At 48.9% G+C, this 23,735-nt stretch overlaps 1 protein-coding gene across 1 annotated transcript; it reads right to left on the bottom strand.

Moving 5' to 3' along the window:
* Nucleotides 1-6,308: 6,308 nt before the first annotated feature.
* On the bottom strand, nt 6,309-7,001 carry Bhlha9 (basic helix-loop-helix family member a9). Its single transcript, XM_041663895.1, has one exon. The coding sequence runs from the start codon at nt 6,999-7,001 to the stop codon at nt 6,309-6,311; it is 693 nt and encodes a 230-aa protein (XP_041519829.1).
* Nucleotides 7,002-23,735: the final 16,734 nt, after the last annotated feature.

Here is a 23,735-nt window from a genome sequence, read left to right on the forward strand (position 1 = left end):
TGGGCCCAACCCTTCCCACGTAGGCCATCATCTCCCCAGGCCGCCACCCTCAACACTTATCTGGGGAAAGAGACCTGTGTGGTTGGTCCCTGGCGGACCGTAGGACCTTAAGCCTAGGTTCCTAAACAGCTCACCAAGGGCCATGAAGGGACCTGTGGGGTAAATGCCTCTCTGTCTCATGCCTTCTGTGGCTTATGGTGCTGAACTGTAGACAGAGCCCCCCTTGGGATTTCTCTAACAGACGCCAGCTCTGAGTGTGACCCAGGCTCTGCCTGTCTTTCCTCTAGTGCTTTCTCCGTTTCTCCTCCTCGATTCTCTTCATCTTGTTTCCTTTCCCTTCCCTGTCTCCTCGTTTTGTTTCACCAGAGTGACCTAAAGTCACCAAGGGTACACAGAGAAAGTATAGCACACTTTCGATGGGGCACACGAAATCATTTAAAATTCCAGGGTCATGCATGATGTGGGAAACCAGAGTTGGAAGCACCGCAGAGATCATAAGTTCAAATCTGTTGCTTTCATAATTCCGAAATAGAGGCTCATAGAAGAAACTCTCATCTCAACGTCATTTCAAGCGGCTTTCCCTAGCCTATGTCCTGGGGCTGGGGAGGGGCAAAACTTGCCACAGGGTGGGGGCAAAACTAGCCTGCGGGGGGGGGGGGGGGGGGAGGGGGAGGAGCAAAACCAATCACAGAGGGAGGGGGCAGGGGGATGACTTTAGTTGGTTTCAAGTTTATTTCAGAAATATTGCTCCTAGCAGAGGTAGAAGGGGAGTTGACTTCACAGAGAGCTGGCAGGAGGAAGAGAGGAAGGGAGGGAGGAAGGGATGCCAGACCTGAGGAGCAGTCACTTGTGGGACCCACCTGAAGGGGCACCTGGGAGACTGAAAGCACACCTGGGAACTAGTAAGTTTAGAAATTCTTTGAGGAATTAAGGTGAATTTTCATGTTCGATAAATTGAATTTTTTATTCAAGGGTTAGGCGTAGTGGGTAAAATGCTTGCCAAGAAACAGCGAGGAGAACCAGGGGTCCCCCAGCTTGTGGATTAGTGGGATCCTGGTTCAGACAGAGCTGTGACTTAATATAAAGGGAAAGACACCACCGTCAACCTCTGGCCTCTGCGACACGTGCACAAACTGATGTGCAGCAGCAGACGTGCCCATCCCCCACGCACACGCGTGCTTCCCACCTCACGCACATACATATAAAAGAGGGACTTTTCTTCAGTAAGGCAAAGGCATTGTTATTTGCAAAGGCAGCCCTCTAGGCAGACACTGTCCATCTCAGACCTCGGAGTGACTCTCTCTATCTCAAGCCAGGAGGAAGGCGAGGGGAATGAACTGGGTGGGTGACCCTGCCTAGGAGTTTGGAAAACTAAGCTTACGCCTTTCAAATAGAAAAGGCCGTCCAAGGCAAGGAAATGAGGTCCCTGACAGTGATGGGGCTCCTCTCATAAGTATCCAGGTACAAAGGAGGCAGGTTCCAATGTGGGAACTGTCCCTTGGATAAAGGAACCCAGGCCCAGCCTAACCCAAGCAACTTGTGGCTCTGAACACTTGAAATATGACTAATTTAAATAAAAAATTGCGGGTAAAAAGAAATATTTCAAGTAAATAAATATTGGAGGGAATCAGACATAAAGAGACCTTTTTGACTTAATAAAAGATACAAGAAAAAAGGGAATCAAGATGCCCCCAGTGTGGTCTTGGGCAGGAGCAGGACAGGGGCCTGATGGACTGTGATGGGGGGGGGGGGCGCACCACCAAGTCAGGTTGACCAGTGTCAAATACTGAGTCTGCAGTGCCACCTAGTGGTTGACACTGATAGGTGACTGACCAGAGATGGGGGTGCGCAGAAAAGTAAATAGATGTTTTGGTATTCCCAGATGACTCCAACCTGGCCAGTGGCATAGTGCGCAGTAGTCCCAGATAGGGTCCCTTCCTGTTTCTGCCTCCCTAGAGCTGGGGTGACAGGGTGTGCACACCTGGTTTACATGGGTGCTGGAAGCTGAGCCCATATCCCCTGGTATTCACTAACTAAGGCATCTCCCAGGTCTCTAATGCATGGTGTTTTTTTCCTATCTCCCCCCCACCCATTTCCTTCTTTTCTTAAAACATATTCTTATAGCTGGGCAGTGGAGTTGCATGCCTTTAATCCCAGCACTTGAGAGGCAGAGGCAGGTGGAGCTCTGTGAGTTCAAGGCCAGCTTGGTCTACAGAGTTAGTTCCAGGACTGGCTCCAAAGTTATGCAGAGAAACCCTGTCTCAAAAAACAAAACAGAAAACTTCTTATTACATGTGTCTATTTTGTTGGGGGTGGGTGCATGTATGTACCATGCAAACGTGAAAGCCAGAGGACAACTTGCAGGAGTTGCTTCTCTTCTTCCACTATGGAGGCTCCAGAGGTCAAACTTAGGTTTTCAGGTTTGGCAACATGTGACTTTACCAACTGAGCCATCTCCCTAATCCTTAACAATTCTTTTTTGTTTTAACTTACTCCATATAAAAATGGGGGTTTCAGAATTTTAGTATAAAGATATTGGGACCTAAATAGTTTTGAACTCTGACCCACTCCTGTTCACGTGATCCAGCCTGCCTGAGGAGGAGAGTACTAAGCCCTGTCTCCGCTGGACAAGTAGATTGCTGGGCCCTCCTGATCTGTGAGGACACTAAAAGTACTGAGACATTTGTATTCTCTGCCTCTGGCAGGCTTGTGAGCTCAGCACTTCTGAGACTGAGGCAGGAGGATGGAGAATTCCTGGTCAAGCAGGTGCTCTCAGAAAACAAAACAACACACACACATACACACACATAGTAAAAACTGGGCATGGTGGTGCACACTTTTAATCCCAGCACTCAGGATTTAACTGTTAAGAGCCCTTTTGCTCTTGCAGGGGAGCTGGGCTCAACTCCCAGCGTGCACACGGTGGTCCGCAACCATTTGTAACTTTAGTTCTAGTGGATCTTCTGGTCTCTTTAGGCACCAAGCATGTACACGGTGCACATACATACATGCAGGCAGAACACACACACAAAATGAATAAATTACAAAAAAAAAAACTAGTAAGGCGGCTGGAGAGTGTGTGTGGCTCTTGCAGAGGACCAGGCGGCTGGAGAGTGTGTGTGCCTCTTGCAGAAGACCAGGGGGCTGGAGAGTGTGTGCGCTTCTTGCAGAGGACCAGGGGGCTGGAGAGTGTGTGTGCTTCTTGCAGAGGACCAGGGGGCTGAAGAGTGTGTGTGCTTCTTGCAGAGGACCAGGGGGCTGGAGAGTGTGTGTGCTTCTTGCAGAGGACCAGGGGGCTGGAGAGTGTGTGTGCCTCTTGCAGAAGACCAGGGGGCTGGAGAGTGTGTGTGGCTCGTGCAGAGGAGCAGGGGGCTGGAGAGTGTGTGTGGCTCGTGCAGAGGACCAGGGGGCTGGAGAGTGTGTGTGCCTCTTGCAGAAGACCAGGGGGCTGGAGAGTGTGTGTGCTTCTTGCAGAAGACCAGAGGGCTGGAGAGTGTGTGTGGCTCGTGCAGAAGACTAGGGGGCTGGAGAGTGTGTGTGCTTCTTGCAGAAGACCAGGGGGCTGGAGAGTGTGTGTGGCACGTGCAGAGGAGCAGGGGGCTGGAGAGTGTGCGTGCCGCGTGCAGAGGAGCAGAATTCAGCTCCCAGAACTCATATTAGGTCACTCACAACCACACTCAGCTCCAACTCCAGAGGATCTGGCACCTCGTCTGGATTCTAAGGGCACCTGCGCTCATGTGCTCACCCCCCACACACATAATTAAAAGTAATATGAATAAAACTTTTAAAAAATTCAGTCAAACTTTTAAAAGTACCAATACTTCTACTGCTAATAATAATGTAAAAATTATATTTTAAAAAATACCCTTGAGAGACTCTTTGGGGGATGTTTTCCACAATCTTGCATAGATAAGGAATTTCTTTGTCCATATCAGTTTTTATAACTTTTGGCCACAGCAGCACTATTGCAATGTGTGGTCCCTTTCTGGAATTTGCTTTTAATGTGCATTTTTAAGTCATACCATTATATTCTCTCTCTCTCTCTCTTTTTGCTATGTTTGGACAAACCCATCTGATCTTAGTTGATAAGCTTCATCTCTCTAATAAATCTCTAATTTATTGTTCTTTTATAGGAACACTCATCTAGGAGAATGGATATGATCTTGGGAAGCAATTTTTTTTTCAAAACTCATGCTAGAGTTGTAGAAAATTTTTGTAAAAAATTTATGTAGACACATAATTGAGACTCTTCTGGCTTAGGCTCTCCCTAAAGCACTGGGGAGAGGAGGCAGCTCCTGTTAGGTTGGTACACACACGCACGCACACATATTCTTGAAGTCATACATCTACATAAATACATATATAATAAGAATGTGCCAAAAGATTTCATGGTAGGCGAATACATATCAACATACCGGCACTCAAACACAGAGTCCTAATGAAGCAATAAGAGGACCCATGTCGCAGACTCCACGGCTTCTAAACACCTTCCCAAAACACAGTGTCTTAAGGCAACCTCGTGAACAGATTGATTAAATAGCCCCCAGTCAGGGCTTACGGCGGAGCTGAGCACTGCCAAGTGCTTTCAACGTGTCTCATTTGCTCTGCACAGCAGCTTGTGGTGTAGCTACTGACTGTGTAGCCATTATACAAAGAGGTTAAGTGGTTTGCTCAAGGCCGCTCAACTGCAGAGCTAGGAGAAGGCAGGCCGAGTTCATTCAACTCTTGCATGTGATGCATATCCTAATCCCACCCACAGGGGGCGCCATCGATGTCCTTAGGTGAAGAATGTGATGGGGGGGGGGATGTTATTATCTTAGAATTTAGAAAAATAGGATTTGTTATGTACTTATCTTATTTCCATTGAAAAAGTCCCTGAAGGTAAAACAAGGGTAAAGCGTTGTCTGGGCTGCCAGTAACAATTTGCAAACGACTCCTGGAAGCTACCTCAGCCTCCTGGAGGTGGCATCACTGTCCACATCAGAAGTGAAGTGGCAGGGAGGCCGATCCCAGGCAGGCCCAGGTTCGTTCCTTTTCCTGCGTCCATCTCCTGCTAGAGTCTCACGCTTCGCTCCTATCTAGGCCCAGAGCAGAAGCCTTCACGTGGACTGTTTCACAACCTTGGCTGTGGAAACAGGAGCCTTAAGGCTATGGCTGGAGACAAGACGTCACTGAAAGCAGAGGGCTTCAGTTGTGACCTTGAATTTCATCTCGACTGTGCTGAGAAACCTTCATTCTCTGTATCCATTCATGCCTGTGGCATCTGTCCAGCCTCCATTCAGAGGTGGCAACAGCCCAGCAAAGAGTGCCTGCCGCAATTAGCACCCCGCGCAGGAGCCCATCCTATAGACAGCTGGCCAGCTCTCCACAGTTCTCAGGGAAAGGTGTCCCTGTGTCTCCCTTGGCTTTGGCCTAAGACCACCACTCTTCCCCAACCCACTCCTCAAAATCCTTCCTGGATTCCTAGTCTATCTCTCTACGGAAGCGGGACGCTCTATTGGCCTATCGCTCTGGGTCCCTGACCGGACCTCTTGACCTTGCCCTCAACTTCCCCCTCCCTGCGACTTGCGCAGGCTCTCTTCTCAAGGCAGACTAGACTGAGGCTCACTGCAGACAGCAGTCCGGCAGGGAGACTCACAGGTAAGGCTGACAATGACCTTAGCATCTGATGCCCCGTTAACTTCCTCTAGCACAGGGAGGAATTTCTCCAATGGCTCTTTACCGGGGTCCTGATCTCATTGCGCCCAGCCATTCCCGGTCTTGCTATAAACCAGTGCATGGATGCCTACTGGGGGCTGCAGTCCCTACCCACCCTTCCAAAGTAACCCTCAGATTCCCAGGCTTTCCTATCACACTAGGTAACTGAACTCAGTGGAGACCTGGTGGCGGATGGACAAGACACTTTCCTTTTTATTTGGTCGTTTTTCCGGCCTCTCAGATCAACAGCATCCCAGACATGGTAAGAGGGCCACAGCATGTGCCCTCAGATCAGAGCAGCTGTCCACCACAAAATCCCACTAGTCCCACTGTCCTAATGCAGCAAGAGCAAAGAGGGTTCAGAGGCACAGAAAAGCAGAGGCCACTTTCCCGGAAGAAAAGGTTGGCCAAGTCCAAACCTAAGATCTCACTCCTTCAGCACCCCAGGCTAGGGTGTGGGAAGGCTGCCCTGGCCCCCAGAGTTCCTTCCCGCTGGTAAGGCAGCCACTCAAGTCTCACCCCATCCAGTTTTGCTCTGTCAGGGAAGACTTTTGCAGTCGTCATTCTGCCAGCTAACTTGGTTTCCCTCGGGGGGGGGGGGGGGGGGGGAGTCAGGAGTGCTGATAGCCCATCCCGGAGCCCCACCGCCACGGAATCGATCCAACAGGGGGAGTTCCGGGACATCGGCGCCAGCTTCCCCCGGAGGCCTGGGCCAAACCGGACCCTTCAGCCACCACTCTGGGCCGCCCCAAGTGCGCGTGCGGGGAGCACGAAGCGCAGCGCGGTGCAGGCGGCACTAAGGAGTTGGTGGCATCCCTGCGCAGGAGACCAGGCGCTGGGGGCGGCGGCGCGGACCGAGGAGTACTGAAGCCGGAGTCCCCTGCGCCTGGGCCTTGAGCAGCCTGGCCATGACACTCCAGGTGGCTGCAGGGCCAGCGGGGCGCCGGGCTGGCACGCAGGACCAGGGAGAGCGCAGTGATGCGGTGTATGGCCCTGCGCAGCGTGGCGATCTTGGAGAGCCGCTTGCCACCCAGGTCGTGCTGCAGCGCCCGGCGCAGTGCGTTGAACGCCTCGTTGTAATCCAGGATGCGCTTACGCTCCCGCACGTTGGCCGCCATGCGCCGCGCCTTGGACCGGGTGGGCCGCTCGCGCCTTCTGTCTGCCGCCTCCTCTGCCTCATCCAGGCTGCGATTCAGCGCTCCAAAGTTCCTGCCAGCCTTGGGGCAAGAGCGCCCCAAGTGCTCCACAGAACCCTCACTCCGCTTCAGTTCCCTGAGGCCTAGTCCTGGCGTGCCTCGGAGCATGGCCTATGCCCTGGCCCTGCAGCTTCTGCTTCGGGTCCAAAGGGCTGCTGGTCCACTCTGACTGTTGGCTCTCGCTGGCTGGACACTCTCTGGACAGGCCCTCTCTAGCCTGCCTTTATGACACCACGTGGCTCCCCGCCCTCCCAGTCCATCCATCTCCCTCCTCCTGCTTTATTACCTGCCCCCAGGTAAGATGGTGAGGGAGGAACTGAGAGGAAGGAAGGAAGCGAGGAAGGAAGCGTGCAGATTCTTGTACACAGGACCAGCTGGGTAGCCTGGCCATGCCCGAGGCGGTGCTCTAGTTGTCACAGGGAACATGCTTGTTCTGCTCACGGACCCTCTGGTACGTCTGGGTTCTGTTTCTGTCTCCTGTCCCCAGAGAGAATGCTATGTTTGCTTCTGGGCAAGAGCGCAGGCAGGCTTTCAGGAGAATAGTAATAGTGGATTGAGTGAGTTTTAAGAACCCCGGGTAAGGCACCTGCTGCCAATCTGTGGGCAACCAGAGTTGACACTAAGGTTTAGCATGACCATCCCAGAAGAATCCAGAAAGGAGGAGCAGATCGGATGCAGCAAGTAACCTTGAGCTACCACCATGAGGCTGGTACGGATTCTGGGTTGGGGTTTGGATTGAGCCCAGCATTTCCCCTACCTCTCTCGTGCCCCCCCCCCCCCCCCCCCCCCCCCCCCCCCCCCCCGTCTGCAGACAGAGCTGGGCTGAGTCAGAAGCAAAGACTGGGGAAGACTTTTATTTCTGGCTTGTCTTGCAGTATGGTCAGAGAGCAGCCCTTAAATTCCAGGGCCTTGGAACACCCCTATCCCACGACACAGTATGGTCAGGTTATGAATGCAGTGGACAATCCCATTGCCATCACCAGGACTGGGATTGTAAACAAGATCAAAAAAGAGAAGAAGAAGGAAGGAAGGATAATGCTTACTCCTAGAACACATCCCCAATGAAATTTTAGGAATGCATTCATGGCTTATCAGGAGCAACATATTAAGATTAATCTCATTCCCAGTCACATTCCAAATGTTGCGGCACCAGCCAGGATGGGCACACAGGTCACATTCATGTTGCCAATAACTTCATTACTTTAAGCTGAGTTTTCTCACAGAGGAAAAGAACAGGGGCCACCGGGAAACAAACTTCATGGATTTACATATCTGTCTTGGTCACTTGACTGAAAATAACCTAAAAACTGTATTTTTCAGGGTCAGTTGCTCCAAAATGTCCAATATATGTGGAATAGAAAGCAACTAAGTCCAGTATGTTGCCATCATCTATAATCCCAGCACTTGCTGGGTAGAGGCAAGATGGCCAGGAGCTGGATACCAGCTTCAGTTACATAGAAGTTTGATCCCAGCCTGGGCTATTTGAGACCTTGCCTCAAGAACAAAACAAAACAAAGTTTTAAAAAGTGGCTAGAAGCTAGGTGTAGTAGTGCATGCCTGTCATCTCGGTGCTCAGAAAGGCTGATCAAGATCACCAGTTTGAGGCCTGTTCGTGCTGCTTATAGGGACCTTGATTTAGAAACAGCTGGGGAGGAGGGAGTTTAGCTCAGTGGTAGAGTGTCTATGCATAAAACTCTGCTTCAAAGCCTCGTATCACAAAACAAAAACAAACAAATAATAAAACAGCAAAAAAGTATACCGCAGATATTCCCAGTGTCTGGGCACTACTTCCCACCATCACCACCACCACACTCAAACAACAGGATGCAAGTGTAGATGGACCTCAGAACAGAAGACAGGCCAGGCCAAAGCCCAGGCATCCAGCTCCAGAGTGCCACATTCCATGGGTGCTCTATCGTGTCTTTTCGCCTGCTGAAGGCCTGCTAGACTACCGAGTTGTGGCCCTGTTCATCCAGGTTGACTCAGGGACTCAAGGCCTTGCCTAGCCTCTAAGAAAAGCCTGACTCTAGGGTGGACAGCCTAGGACAGGGTGGTGCACTTCAACAGTTTGGTACCAAAGGATGCTTGGTGGTGATGGGGCTCTTCCTCCCATCTGCTCCAGCCAGTGACTCCTTGCTGAGCAAACCCGTGTCTGTCATCTCATCTGCTCACCTCAGTTCCTTTTGTTTTATGTGGAAGATACCTTCTCTGTGAGAGTTTAGCCAGGGGGCTGATGAGATGGCTCAGTCAGTAAAGTGTCCACTGCACAAGCAGAGAGACCTGTTCAGATCCTCAGCACCCATATCAAAGCTGGACATAGCATCTGTAATTCCAGTGCTGGCCAGACAGAGACAGGTGGACCCCTGGAGCTCACTGTCAAGCCAGCCTCCCCATACTGAGGAGCTCAGGTTCTGTGAGAGATCGCATCTCAGAGCTACGAGATGGAGAACAACTAAGGAAGACACTTGGTTAAACTGGGATTGATGGAGGGGGTGTGGAACTAAAGGAAAGCAGACAGATAGGCATCCCTGGCCACAGAATTATTCTAATCAGAACAACTAAAAGGTCACTCTCCGCTGGAGCAGGGACTGTTTGATGTGGGTTCCCCTCTGTATGCCATGAATACCATTGGTTAATAAAGAAACTGTCTTGGGCCTATGCAGGGAATAGAGGTGGTGGGGGGGCTAAACTGAGTGCTGGGAGAAAGGAGGTGGAGTCAGAGAGAAGCCATGTAGCCCCACGGACAGATGCTGGAACTTTAAGCCTGTAAGCCACAGACACGTGGCAATACACAGATTAATAAAAATGGGTTAAATTAATATGTAAGAACTAGCCAATAAGAAGCTAGAGCTAATGGGCCAAGATTTAATTAATACAGTTTCTGTGTGGTTATTTCGGGGCTGAGCTGCTAAGCAGCCAGGAACCAACAAGCAGCTAACAACTGTTCCTTCACACAAAGGGACAGGGAGTTTGGGGCTCTTTACAGGGTAGGAAAGGGTTGGATGAGAGATTTCATCTACAGGTCAGTTCCCCTGCAGTCTTAAAGCAGTGGACACCCCAAACAGGCACACGTCTTTAATATCAGCACTTGAGAGGCAGAAGCAGGTGGATCTCTGAGTCTGAGGCCAGCCTGGTCCACATAGAGAATTCCTGGACAGCCAGAACTACTTAGAGAAACCCTGTCTCAAACAAACGAAAAAGGGCAAACCCTACTGAAAGTGGTGTGTGCTTCCTCCTCTTGTCCTAAAAGCCCACAGCTGTCGTCAGTCACATCCACTGGCTCCGTCCAGCTGGGCTGTTAGGTCACCAACCCTCCATACTGATGTCAACCCCTAACTCCCACTTGTGTGCACAAACATGTGCACATGCTCTTGCCTGCACGGATACATATACTACACACAGGCACACCAGAAAAAGAGAGAGTCAGACAGGCAGACAAAAAGAGTGTAGACAGGACTATGCCACCTACCAGGCCAAGTGGGAAGCCAAATAAAAGTGTGGAACCCTTTCTCAAAATTATTAGGAATTTGAAGATGGGGGCAGACAGCATTTCACCAAGCCCTGGTGTTCGGAAACGCTGCCTCGTTCCCAGACCCACGAGGGTAGGAAAGAGCTCAAGTGTTAGGTAGACGCTCATCTGGATACCCAGCAAGACCTTCACTACAGCCAAAGATGGGCAAGCCCTGCACATTCCCGTCACCGTGGACAGATGGAGGGGACCAATCCAAACAAGCTGTCCTTCCTCCTCCATCTCCAGAGAGCTCCCCGGAAGCAAAGGGGAAGGTGCTAGTGGGTGATAAATAGGCTTAAATTGCTTCTGATGCCCTCCTTCCTCCAGTGACTCAGTATTCTAGAACTCACACTCTGCTACGGACACTATGCAGCTTAGTAATAATTAATCATAAAAATAATAATCTTAATAGTACTGATACCGACTTCTGCAAAGTGTTTACTGTAGCCAAGGCTTTGACTAAGTGCTTTTAAGCATACATTATCTTGGCCTCCCAGCAATCCTATATGGAAGGCCTATTATTATAATACCTATTTTACAGACTGCAAACAGAAACCCAGACAAGGAACTTAGGCCACTCCAGTGAATTGACCCAGAGTTTAGCTCCCTTCTGGCTGGGCCTGCACTCCCAGCTCCTGAGCACATGTAGTACCCAGAGTCCCCACTGACCACCTGTAGCTGTTAGAAGCCTGGCATTTATTTGTCTTTTGAAGTAAAATCTTTCAAAGAACCGGGGCTGGAACGCTGTGACAGAACACTTGCTTAGCATGAGCAAGGGCTGTGGATTGGTTCCCAGTGAGAATTCCTAGGAATCGCCTGCATGTCATTCCACACCAGCCCTCATGTGTGGTGGTACATACTGCAAATGTCAGCATAGGAAGGCCAAGGCTGGAGGATTGAGAGCTCAAGGCCAGCCTGGGCTACAGAGTGAGACCCTGTCTCTCTGTCTATCTATCTATCTACTATCTAACAATCTATCTATCTATCTACCCATCTTTCTATCTATCATCTATCTATCTATCTATCTACCTACCTACCTACCTACCTATCTATGTTTTTTTGAGACAGGGTTTCTCTGTAGCTTTGCAGCCTGTCGTGGAACTAGCTCTTGTAGACCAGGCAAGCCTCACAGAGATCCGCCTGCCTCTGCCTCCAAAGTGCTGGGATTAAAGGTGTGCGCCACCACCACCACCTGGCCTATTTTATTATTTTCAAGTATATATGTGTGTACATGATGCAGGTGCCCTCTGAGGCCAGAGACAGCAGATGCTTCTGGAGCTGGAATTACAGGTACTTGTGAGCTGTTTGTCCTGTTTTGATTTTTTTTATTTATTTTATTATGTATACAGTGTTCTGTCTGTTTGTATGCTTGCTGGACATGAAGAGGGCACCAGACCTCATTACAGATGGTTGTGAGCCACCATGTGGTTGCTGGGAATTGAACTCAGGACCTCTGGAAGAACAGTCAGTGCTCTTAACCTCTGAGCCATCTCTCCAGCCCCATCCTGTTTTGATTTTTAAAAGTTCTTTTCAACCAAGCCCTTGTATTCAGAACTGTCTCCAGAACAAAACAGTTTGAATGGTAGGTAAGATATACATCAAAGTATAGGTGCTGGAGAGATGGTTCAGCAGTTATGGCACCGTCTGCTTTTGTAGATGGGAGTTCAGCAATGTAAGTACCCGTGTGAGTGTGTGTGTGTGTGTGTGTGTGTGTGTGTGTGTGTAAGATGTGTTTTCCATCACCACCCGTGACTCCAGTGCCAAGGGATCCCATGCCTTCTTCTGGTCTCTGGAGACAGAATTGTAACTTTTATAACCAGCTGTGGTGAAGCACATCTGTAATCCCAGCACTTGAGAGACAGAGGCAGGAGGTTTGCTAAAACCACTTTGGTCCGCATAGCAGGGGACAGTCAGGGTCAGTCAGGGTCTTAACCACAGCAAAGTTTGCCTTGCATAAAAACATTGTTCAGGGGAGGCAGAGGCAGGCAGGTCTCGGTGAGTTTGAGGTCAGTCTGGTCTACAAAGTCAGTTCCAGGACAGGCTCCAAAGCCCAGGGTGACTGCAAACACAAGATACTACTGTCTTCTCTGCTCACTGAGCAGTGTGACTCCAGTGAGCAGAGAAAGTATCTCGTGTTTGCAGCTAGCCTGGGCAATTTAGTGGGACCCTGTCTCGGGAGGGAAAAAAAAAGGAATGGGGAGAAAGAGAAAAGAAAAAGAAGAGACCGCAGCTGTACGTCACTAACTTTGGGACCAAGCTTTCTTGATCTTTGGCTGCTGGGTGAGCACTTTGGGATCCCATCAGGGATCTTCAAAGCGCTTCCGCGGCACCTGCGGCGCTGGCCCTGGAGCCGCCCCTGCCGGCCGCTCTGTAGCTCCGCAGCTCCTGCTCGCCAGGAGGAGGAGCCCCTGCAGGTGATTTAGGGCGGGGAGGTTCCGCTGGCGGCCGCCAAAGTGCCTATTATCTCCCAGGCTGGGCTGGATTTCAGAAATTCTTCTCTGGCGTCGCTCCCTCGGGGGAGCACAGGATCCCACCTTGGAAGAAAACGGAGGAGCCACGCTTAAGAAGAGCACACTTAGGAGAAAGCCGCTGCGTGTCTACCCTACTACACCCAGGCCCCTCGCTTTGCCACTCCGACCATGGCTTAGAATAGGACATCATGCTGTTATTCAATAACAGAAGACAACAAAATCAGTATGAACCCAATGCTTTCTGCATGCCATACTAAGTACATACTCTATTACTGGCCCACGCTTCTGTCGCACAACTGCCAACAACAGAACTATTTTCAAAGGGTTTGATTCCCAGGACCCACACGGCAATCCAGTTCCAGGGGATCAGAAGCCCTCTTCTGAACTGCGCTGAATCACATAGTACATACAGGTGAAAACACCCATGTGCAAAATAAAATAATAGTTTTCAAAACTTTAAGAATTATTGACTTGGGTTTTACAGATGGTTTAGAGAAGAAACCGATATGGCCCAAAACCTACCCTGTTGGAATCCTGGACAGCAAATAATAATTGAGTAATTTGAGTATTGAGGGCTGGAGAAGCGGCTCAGTTCCTGGATGCTTGACTAGCATGCAGGAGGCCCTGCTATCATATAACAAGGTAGGTATGGTTACACATGCTTGTAATCCCAGCGTTCAGGAGGTGGAGGCAGACAAATAAGAAGTTTAAGGTCATCCTGGGCTTCAGAGGTTCAAGGCCAGTGTGGGCCACATAAGATTATATATATATATATACATATATATATATGTACACACACATATATATATTTAATGTTTTAAAGTAGAAAAAAATGTAAAAAGTTAGTAGCATACTAACGCATTTCTATAACAATCCAATAATAAAGCGAATCTTTAACCAACCTATGGGGTGCATGTGTTTTATCCCAGCACTCAAGAGGCAGAGGTAGATGGATCTCTGTGAGTTCAAGACCAGTGATAGAGGTGGGTCTTGTATCTTATCTGTTGCTTTCATTGATTAACTAATAAAGAAAACTGCTTGGCCTGATAGGACAAAAAATTAGGTAGGCGGAGTAGACAGAACAGAATGCTGGGAGAAAGAAGCCAAGTCAGGCAGTCGCCATGATTCTCCCGCCGACACAGACGCAGGTTAAGATCCTCCCTGGTAAGCCACCAGCTCGTGGTGCTACACAGATTATTAAAAATGGGTTAATCAAAGATGTAAAAACTAGCCAATAAGAGGCTAGAACTAATGGGCCAAGCAGTGTTTAAAAGAATATAGTTTCCGTGTAATTATTTCGGATAAAGCTAGCTGTGCGGGCGGCCGGGTGCCAGGAACGTAGCCCGCTGCTCCTATTACAACAGACCAGCCTGGTCTACATATTGAGCTCCAGGCCAAGTGACTACCTACTGAGACCCTGCCTCAAACACAAACAAACCACCACCACCAACTAAGACACACACACTAAATTATGTATTAAATAAGTATTGTCAAAACCGGCATAGTGACACATGACTCTCACCCCAGCACCCAGAAGGCCAGAGGATATCACATTTAAGGACAGTCTGGGTTACGTATTCACATCATGTAACGAAAAGAACGGAAGGAAGGAAAGAAGGAAGGAAGGAGACACAAATGGACGAATGATAAATTGCAAGTAGAGGAGACGTTGGGAGCTGGAGAGATGGCTGAGCTGTCTGCCCTGAAACTGAAGTTACAGACAGCCACGTAGGTGCTCGAGATCAAACCAGGGAGCTCTTGAAAAGTAAGCAGTGCTGCAAAGCAGACAGCTCAGGCATCTCCCCGGATGTCTGTGGGTACCTGCATGCAAGTGGTACTCAGGTGCATACAGGCAAAACACCCATATACATAATTTTAAGAGAAAATTAAGACAGGGTCTTTCTTTACAGCCCTGGCTGTTCTAGGGAGATCCGATGCCCTCTTCTGGCCTCCGGGGGCAGCAGGCACACGTGGTGCACAGACACACATCCAGGCAAAACACTCACACTCGCGAAAAATACAAAGAAATAAGTCTTTGACAAAACGGTTAGTTTTCAAATCCCTCTTTCTGGCAAAGCCAGCTTTCCAGGAGCGCCGACTTCTGCCCCTCCACCTCCCACCTCCCGCCTACTCAGCATCAACCCCTCAGTGGACCACCTCCTTCAGAGCCTCCGCTGGCTGCTCTGGCTCACTGGTCCCTAACAACAAGGTGCGCTGGTCTTTCTCCTCCATTCGCCTTCACTCTGCCTACAACCCACAGCCAGGTGTTGTTTTGGGCTGGAATCACTTTCTTTTTTTTTAGATCTACAACCTTGGATAAGATGCTTATCTACTTCAGGCTCCGGTTTCCTTGTCTGTCAAATGGGCTAATGTAACAGTACTGCCTCTGGAGATTTCTTGTTTGAGTTAAATACAGTGGAGTGTGAGAGAGAAGCGCTCAGCCCCCTCCTGGAGGTGCTCAGGGACTGAGCACTTCCTCTGCCTTGATTGTCCCCTCCCTGTCAAACCTTAAATCATCCATTTGACCAGGAACAGTCCTGGCCTCCCAGCCCAGCACTCCTCACCCCTCCACCCGCTAATGACAGGGCCATTGGCTCCTCATTAAGAAAATGACAATGAGGCCTCTGTGCTTAGCTGGGGTCCAATTTCGAGACTTGTCCCAGTAAGTGTGGAGTAAAGCAGGAACCAGGTCTAGGGGGGTGGCAGGAGGAAGGAGGGTTCTGCCCCCTGGGAGAAGCAGCTTCTGCTCTGACCAGGGCAATGAAGGTCAGGAGTCCTATGGAAAGGACTCTGCTTCCATGGTGAGGAAAAGCAGGGTTTCTTTCTATGGAGGGGAGGGGGGCCTTGAGTACCAGCCTCAGTACCCCCTCAGGGCTAAGAATTGGATATCTATGGCAGGGGAGGATCTGAGGGTAAAAAAAAATTAACTCAAGTACATTACCTCTGCATGTTCTTTATTTTCCGTGTGAGGGGAAAACGTGAAGTGAAGGGGCACAGAGAAGAAGAAAAATAAGGGGGAGAAGAAGAAGAGAAGGAGAAGGAAGAAGGAGAGTAAGGGAAAGAAGCAACAAGGAAAAGAAGAAAAAGAAAGTATGATCTCTACGATGTTTCTAGTTTTCACATAGTTGGAAAATTCCATAGGCAAGGACAATGATAATATGTATATCAAAATCACAAAAAGGGCAGGTAGAACCTGACAAAGCAGTACTCTGGAACAGGTGACAGACCCAGGAAGGAGCCAGCATCCAAGGGTAAGTACCTGCCATCCCAAACCATTAGATAAAGTTACCAAACACCCCAGAATCCTGGATTCACCCACTCTCCTCGTCCAGTCTCTTTTGTGATAACCAGCTTTGGGGCCACCCAGATTTGTTCGTTAACAAAGTTGAGGCATGCTGCCTTCCTGTTCAGTGCCTGTCTTTTATAGAAATTTCTCTGTGGTCTGTCAGCAGGTAATTTTGTAGGACTGTCTCTATGTAAATTTGACCCTTAGAACAAAGAGAGAATGTTTTTGCTCTAAGGCCTCATGGTGTGAGGAAATGGAGCAAGGTCACGCCATTGCCTGTGCAGAAGTTACATTGCTCAGGTGTTTTAGGAATGAACCCCATTTTAAAAGGAAGAATCACGGCTTCACAAGGTTTTTACAGATATGACAGTGACTTTTCCAAAAGACGAGTGTTCCCGCAGCTCTGCAAAATGGGGTGCCTCATAAGTTGTACCCTTGCAGGTCTGCCTTTATGAATCTGTCAGCTGTGCATTTACTGCATAGTCCCGTGGGCTCCAACACCTTTCCTGGGTTCAGAAGGCTGAACGATAGGGGTGGGCTCAGCTATGGAGATCCTCGCCCTCCCTCAATCTAGGGTCTGGTGAAGTAAGGTGGGGTAGACCAAAATAAGCTTCCAGTGCTTGTAGAAGTCCTTATATGAGCACAAGGGGAGTGTGACTGTTAGCTTCCTCACTGCTACCGGAAACCCGGTATCAACCGTTCAGTTCCGTTCACTGTCTCCAAAGGGGTCCAGTGCCACATCTCTGCCATTAACGAGCAACCATCTGTGTGGAAGGTCTGGCTGGCCAGGCTCATTCTTCAGAATTATCTTCAGATGTTCTTGGCCTTTACACTCTTGGCTTTTTTTTGGGGGGGGGGTGTTGTTTTTAATATGTAATTAAAACTTCAGGATGGAGAGATGACTCAAGAGTTAGAAGCGCTGCCGGCCCCTTCAGGGGACTCAGGTGGTGCCCCACAGCCATGTGTAACTCTAACTCCTGGCCTCTGACACCCTCTTCTGGCCTCTGAGGACACTACGTGCCCCACAGATCCACATGCAGGTAAAGCACCCATACACATAAAAATACATTTATACCAAAACCTTTATTGTAAAGAAATTTCAAATAAAAAAAAACCAAGCAAACAAAAAAATGCTAACCAGATCCAAAGTCTATGCATTTCAATGGACCTCTTTACAGTTAGAGGAGCCATCGGAAGTCATGGGAATGCACTCTACATTCTATACTTTCACTATCAATTATATTTTTATGTACTTAACCACTACACACACACAAAACGCACACCACACTCCCACACACATACACACTTGCACGCGTGCACACACATTGAAAAATCTGTGACGGTTAAAAGTAAAAGAATAATTAGCCTTATGTCCTCTTTCATGACGCAAGGGTCACTACCTGGATCCCAGCATTCCTCCTTACCCACCATTCACACCTTCACACATTCACAGAAATTTAAGAATCCCTTCATGTAGTTCCGTGACTACTGTATAATTAGAAAACGTTTTTTAAGTTGCTTGTTTAGTGTGCATGTGCGTGTCAGAAGACAACCCGTGGGCATTGTTTTCTTCCTTCCACTGTGTGGGATTGAACTTGGGTCACCAGATTTGGCAGCAAACACTGTTGAGCTCTCTCACTATTTCTAGTCTGTATTTTGTTTTTTGTTTTTTTGTTTTTTTTTTTCCTTTTTTCAAGACAGTTTCTCTGTAGCTTTGGAGCCTGTTCTGGAACTCACTCTGTAGACCAGGCTGGCCTCGAACTTACAGAGATCCGCCTGTCTCTGCCTCCCGAGTGCCGGATTAAAGACATGTGCCACTGTGGCTTCTTTTTAAATCCACTCCTATGCATCTTTCTTTCTCAAGATGACTTCTCTAGTGTTGAGAGAGAAAACAACGCCACGGTAATTCTATAGTTCACATGCATATGTCATTGTGCACGCAAGAGAGAGAGAATGACAGCTACCCTCCCCCTAAAATCTTGTTTTTGTTTTTGATTTTTCGAGACAGGGTTTCTCCGTAGCTTTTGGTTCCTGTCCTGGAACTAGCTCTTGTAGACCAGGCTGGCCTCGAACTCACAGAGATCCGCCTGCCTCTGCCTCCCGAGTGCTGGGATTAAAGGCGTGCGCCACCACCGCCCGGCTCCCCCTAAAATCTTGACCCATAAAGACTGCAAGCTAATGTGATTTCTTTTAAAAACAAGATTTACTTCTTTTTATTTTATGTGTGCAGGTGTTTTTGCCTGGATATGTGCCTGTGTACCGCATGAGTACAGTGCCCACAAGCCAGAAGAAGGCACGGGTAATAGACCATTGTGAGCCACAGTGGATGCTGGGAATTGAGCCCAGGTCCTCACTCTAGAAGATGACCCAGTGCTCTTAACCACTGAGCCACCTCTCCAATCTCTTGTTGCTTTTGTTTGTTAAGGTGGGGCCTCTGAGTAGGCCCTCTCCTACCTCAGTCTCGGGAGTGGGGAGGTTACAGGTTGCCCACCATGCTGGACTGGGTTTAAACCAGTAGGTGTGGCAAGAGTTGAGGAAATGAGCGGTCATCCCCAAGCCTTGCCTGCAGTACTCTGGAGTGTGATGTGCGCAGACTCAGTGGGCTCCCCTCCCGCCTGCCTCCATACATACTCGCTTCCCTCTTGCCCCTTGCCTTTCAGAGTTGCCCAGCCATGCCAACCCCAGGCTGGAAATGGCAGGACTACCCGACACTGAAGTCCAGACCTCATGATGTCCAGAAGAAACCTGACCAGGAAGAGTGATTGGCTGGAAATACCCTCATCAAAGGTGCATGGGTCTCAAATAACCTTTTATGTTCAAGTCACTGATACTGGGGACTGACCTATCACCACACCTAAAATTACCAGAACAGGGAAATGTTTAAATGTTTCCCCTAAATTTGATCCCAGCTCCTTGTGCAGTAGGCAAGGCAGAGTCCCCTTCAGCCAGTGAACAGTGCTGAGATTCAAAGAGACCGTGCATTTGCCCAAGGCACACAGTCACAACTGGAGCAGGACAGGGAAGGGTGGCGGCAAAGGGGCAGGATAATCTGGCCCAAAACACTCAGAGTTCTGGGACAGGTGGCCAGGAGTTTGAGTCCTGCAGGAGTCACTGCTTACCAGTCAAGTGACCTTGTTATTTAATGGCTTCCTTCTGCAAGAACAAACTTTCAGGGCTGTTAGTGGATGTTCGGGGGTAATACGTGTAAGACTCCTAGCACCTAACAGGCATTCAACAAACATTTGATAAAGGAATTAAAACAGTGTTTAGTACAACTCCCAGAACGTTACCCATTGCTTCTGTTTAGATTTACTTCAAATATAAACATACTACAGCGTTTTTCTCTCAGGGTTGTCTTCTCTACAAGATCCTGGAATTTGGAAGCCTCTCAAGCCCCCACCTCCCCAGGCTCCCCCAGACTTGCAGGCCTGTGCCTTTGCTTGCACCATAAATCAGGCCCCACAGGCCTGTAATTAAGGAACCACGAAGGCGGGCTGAGCCCACCCTGTCCCAGGGGCTTCCTGCACCCCGCCCTTCCATAGGGGGAGGGATGGGTTGGGAGCTGGGGGGTCCCTCCGCAGCCCCTAATTTATGGCCATTCTGTGTGAAGGAGATTTACGAGCAAAGACCTGGGGCTGGACCAAGTTGGAAACATGGGGAGCGCGGTGCAGGACACTTGGTGACAACCGTGGGTGTCCCGCGCCAAGTGGTCCCGTGGACAGGGTGACTGCTTGCAGAACACCGGCTCCTGGATCCCGGGGCAGCCCCTTGCCCTTGATGATTCTGTAGGACACCCAACCGTGTCCTTACATCTATCACCTTGATTTTCAGATGACAAAATAAACGTGAGATTGCGTTGCCATGACTGCAAAGCACAGAGGTCTCTGGAGAGCCAGTCACCCTCCCCCTTCGGCTTCCTCACACCCCTAGTGGCAGGATTTGGCTAGGACAGGGAACAAAAGAACATCTTCCAGGTCCCGCAGGCTCACTTAGATTTCAGTCCCTAATGCTTGACATATCTGTTTGTTTGTTTGTTTTGTATTTGGAGACGGGGGGGGGGGGGGGGAGGGGTCTCTTTTAACCCAGGCTGGCCTTGAACTCATCATATAGCTGAAGCTAATTTTGAAGCTCTGATCCCCTTGCCTCAACTTCCAAATGCTGGGATTCTAGGTACGCACCACAGTGTCGGGTCTTCGTGTACCTCATAGAAGTGGAAACAGCTTCCAGGTGGGCACGCAGCTCAAAGTGAGCAGGTGTCTGAGTAACTTTGGGTGTGGCTGGAAGAAACCTGGGGCTACTGGTAAGACAGAATACATTGAGAGACACAATTCATGGGAACTCCTGGGAGCAAAGGGCCTTGGGGCCTGGGGTGTCAGCAGCAGGAAGAGGCCAAGAGGCAGTTTAGCAGGTATAGCCAACCAGATCTCTCTCTTCTAGGAATATGCTCAACAGCCACACCTAGGGTGGGACCTGTTCGCTGATGTAGCATTTAACCCTTGCCAAACTGAAATATACCTGCTTCTGTAAGGGGTTGGGTTTTTCTGCCCAGCAGGGGTTGAGAACCCCCATAGGTGCTCAACAGGGGTTCAGAACCCCCATAGGTGCTCAGCAGGGGTTCAGAATCCCCCATAGGCCGGGCGATGGTGGCGCACACCTTTAATCCCAGCACTCGGGAGGCAGAGGCAGGTGGATCTCTGTGAGTTCGAGACCAGCCTGGTCTACAGAGCTAGTTCCAGGACAGGCTCCAAAAGTCACAGAGAAACCCTGTCTCGAAAAATCAAAAAAAAAAAAAAATCGTTTCAGAATCCCCCATAGGTGCTTAGCAGGGGTTGAGACCCCCACAGTCATGCTAGCAGGAATGGGCATGACCCTTGCTGACCAAGAAAGAAATGCTTTCCAACAGATTTTGTAAATGTTTTCTTTTACGCATGTGGGTGTTTTGCCAGCGTGCATGTCTGTGCACCACATGCCTGCCTGGTGTCCCTGGGTCTGACAGAGAGCACTGGATCCCCTGGAACTGAAAACACCACCCCTGTGCTTTGCCATGTGAGTGCTGGGAACTGCAGTCTGGAAGAGCACCGAGTGTCCTTAACCAACCAGTTGTTACTATCCAGCCACAACGGTTACCTCTTCATTCGCTTATTTTAGAAGGTAGCTCACGTGATAGCGCTGGTTGGCCTTGAACCTATAGAGATCTGTCCTGCCTTGCCTCCAGTGAGCTGAGATTGTAGGCGTGCACCACACCTGGCCATCTGTGAGTGGATGTCTGACTCGGACTCAGGTTTCATCTGAGGCAAGTGACTTCCCCTCTCAGACCCAGATTCCTCATTTGAACAATTAGGACAATAAAAGCATGTGGTGGGGGGAACCGCTGGGGAGATGGCTCAAAAGGCGAATGCTTGCTCTCTTAGTGTAAGGACCAGAGTTCAAATCCCTAGCAACCAACGGGGTGGGGCGTTTTCATCAGGAAAGAGTGCTTGCTGCCAAGCCCAACCACCTGAGTTCAATTCCTGAGACCCACAAAGTAGAAAAGAGAGCCCACTCCCCCAGATTGTTCCCTGACTTCCACGTGTGTACATAGCATGTATATGTATAGCATGTATATGTATAGCATGTATATGTGCACCCACACACAGACACAGTAAATAAATGTAACGAAAAATAAATAAGACAATTTGTGTGTGGCTATGCATGCCTATGACCCCACAATCGGCAAGGCAGAGACAAATGGAGTTGGAGTGTCCACTGGCCAGCTAGCTTAGCCAAAATGGTGAGCCTCCAGTTCAGTGAGGACCCTGTCTCAAGATGGTGAGGCTGAGGAGAGCATTAGAGGAAAACACTCTACATTCTGCTCCAGTTTCTACACGTGTGTGCACAGCATGTACACCTGCACACCCACAGAGCATTCCCACACGCAGCACACAAAACACACACACAGCCTGCACACTCACAGAGAGATGTGCCACACGCAGCACATAAAACACACACACACAGCCTGCACACTCACAGAGAGATGTGCCACACGCAGCACACAAAACACACACACACAGCCTGCACACTCACAGAGAAATGTGCCACACGCAGCACACAAAACACACACACACAGCCTGCACACATACAAAGCATGTGCTGCACACACCACACAAAACAAAACAAAAACTCAGGTGGCACCACATCAGTGAAAAAATAAAACTAAATCTTAAATAAACAAGGGCAGAGGGAATGGCCCAGTCATTAGCAGGCTTGTGCTCTCGACATGGTGGTGAGTGATGATGGTGCCGTTGACCCCTGATCTTTATACACACATACACACACATGAACATATGCACTTCCATCTCCTTAATATGCATATTTGCTTCTTTTTATTTTCTGGTTTTTCTTTTTTTAAGGTTTATTTATTTATTATGTATACAACATTCCTTCCATGTATGCTTGCATGCCAGAAGAAGGCACCAGATCTCATTATAGATGACTGTGAGTTGCTAGGAATTGAACTCAGGTCCTCTGGAAGAGCATCTCTCCAGCCTCTATTTTCTGTTTTTTCAAGACAGTGTCTCTCTGTGTAACAGCCCTGGCTGCTCTGGAACTCACCCTGTAGATCAGGCTGGCCTCGAACTCAGAAATTCGCCTACCTCTGCCTCCTGAGTGCTTGGAGTAAAGGCATACGTCACCACCACCCAGCTGTAAGTTTGCTTTTTAGTGTTTTAAAGTTTTTTACCTTTATTTTTTATTTTACATGTATGGGTGTTTTGCTTGTCCCTGACACATAGTTTATCAATTAAGGAAGAGCAGGGGCTGGAGAGATGGCTCAGTGGTTAAGCCCTGGCTGCTCTTCCAGAGGACCTGGATTTTATTTCCAGCACCTACATATTGGCTCACAACTGTCTGCAACTCCAGTTCCAGAGAATCTAATGCCCTCTTCTGATCTCCGTGGGTTACCAGGCATAAACATGGTGCATCAACACACATGTAGGAAGAACACTCAGACACACAAAATACTAAATAAGTGTAATTTTTTAAGAAATTAAATTTAAAAATAAATTACACACCAAAGAATTATTTTAAAATAATTTGTTTACAAAAGTTTAATATGTATACCTTTTACATATTTATATACCCAAAACATACAGATAAAATTTTCCAACGTGAAAAGGGGTCATGAGTGGAAAAAATGAGGGGGAGAGTGTTTGTGACAGGGTCTCACTATGTAACATTGGGGTGACTCAGAATTTGGTAAACCAGACTGGCCTCAAACTCACAGAGATCCACCTGCTTCTGCCTCTCTAGGCTGAAGTTAAAAGCATACACCACCACACTCATCTGAGTGCAAAGATTTTAAGCAGCCCTGTATGGATGATGTGCCCAAATATACATTCCCCAAACGAGCCCAGGAGCATCCTGCATCTCCTCACTGCCTACTCTGCCAAGCCTATGGCCCACCAAGGCAGCCAGCACCCATCCGGACTTGTTTTCCGGTTTGTCTGCTTCTCCACAAATGTTCCAACATACATACTTCCGTAGTAAACTAGTTACAGTCAGTTAGGAATACAACAGAACAGAGTGGGGGTGGGGGT

The sequence above is a fragment of the Microtus oregoni genome, unplaced genomic scaffold (genome assembly GCF_018167655.1).
Source record: "Microtus oregoni isolate MIOR12 unplaced genomic scaffold, Mior012 000015F_ref0000493, whole genome shotgun sequence".
Taxonomy (NCBI): domain Eukaryota; kingdom Metazoa; phylum Chordata; class Mammalia; order Rodentia; family Cricetidae; genus Microtus; species Microtus oregoni.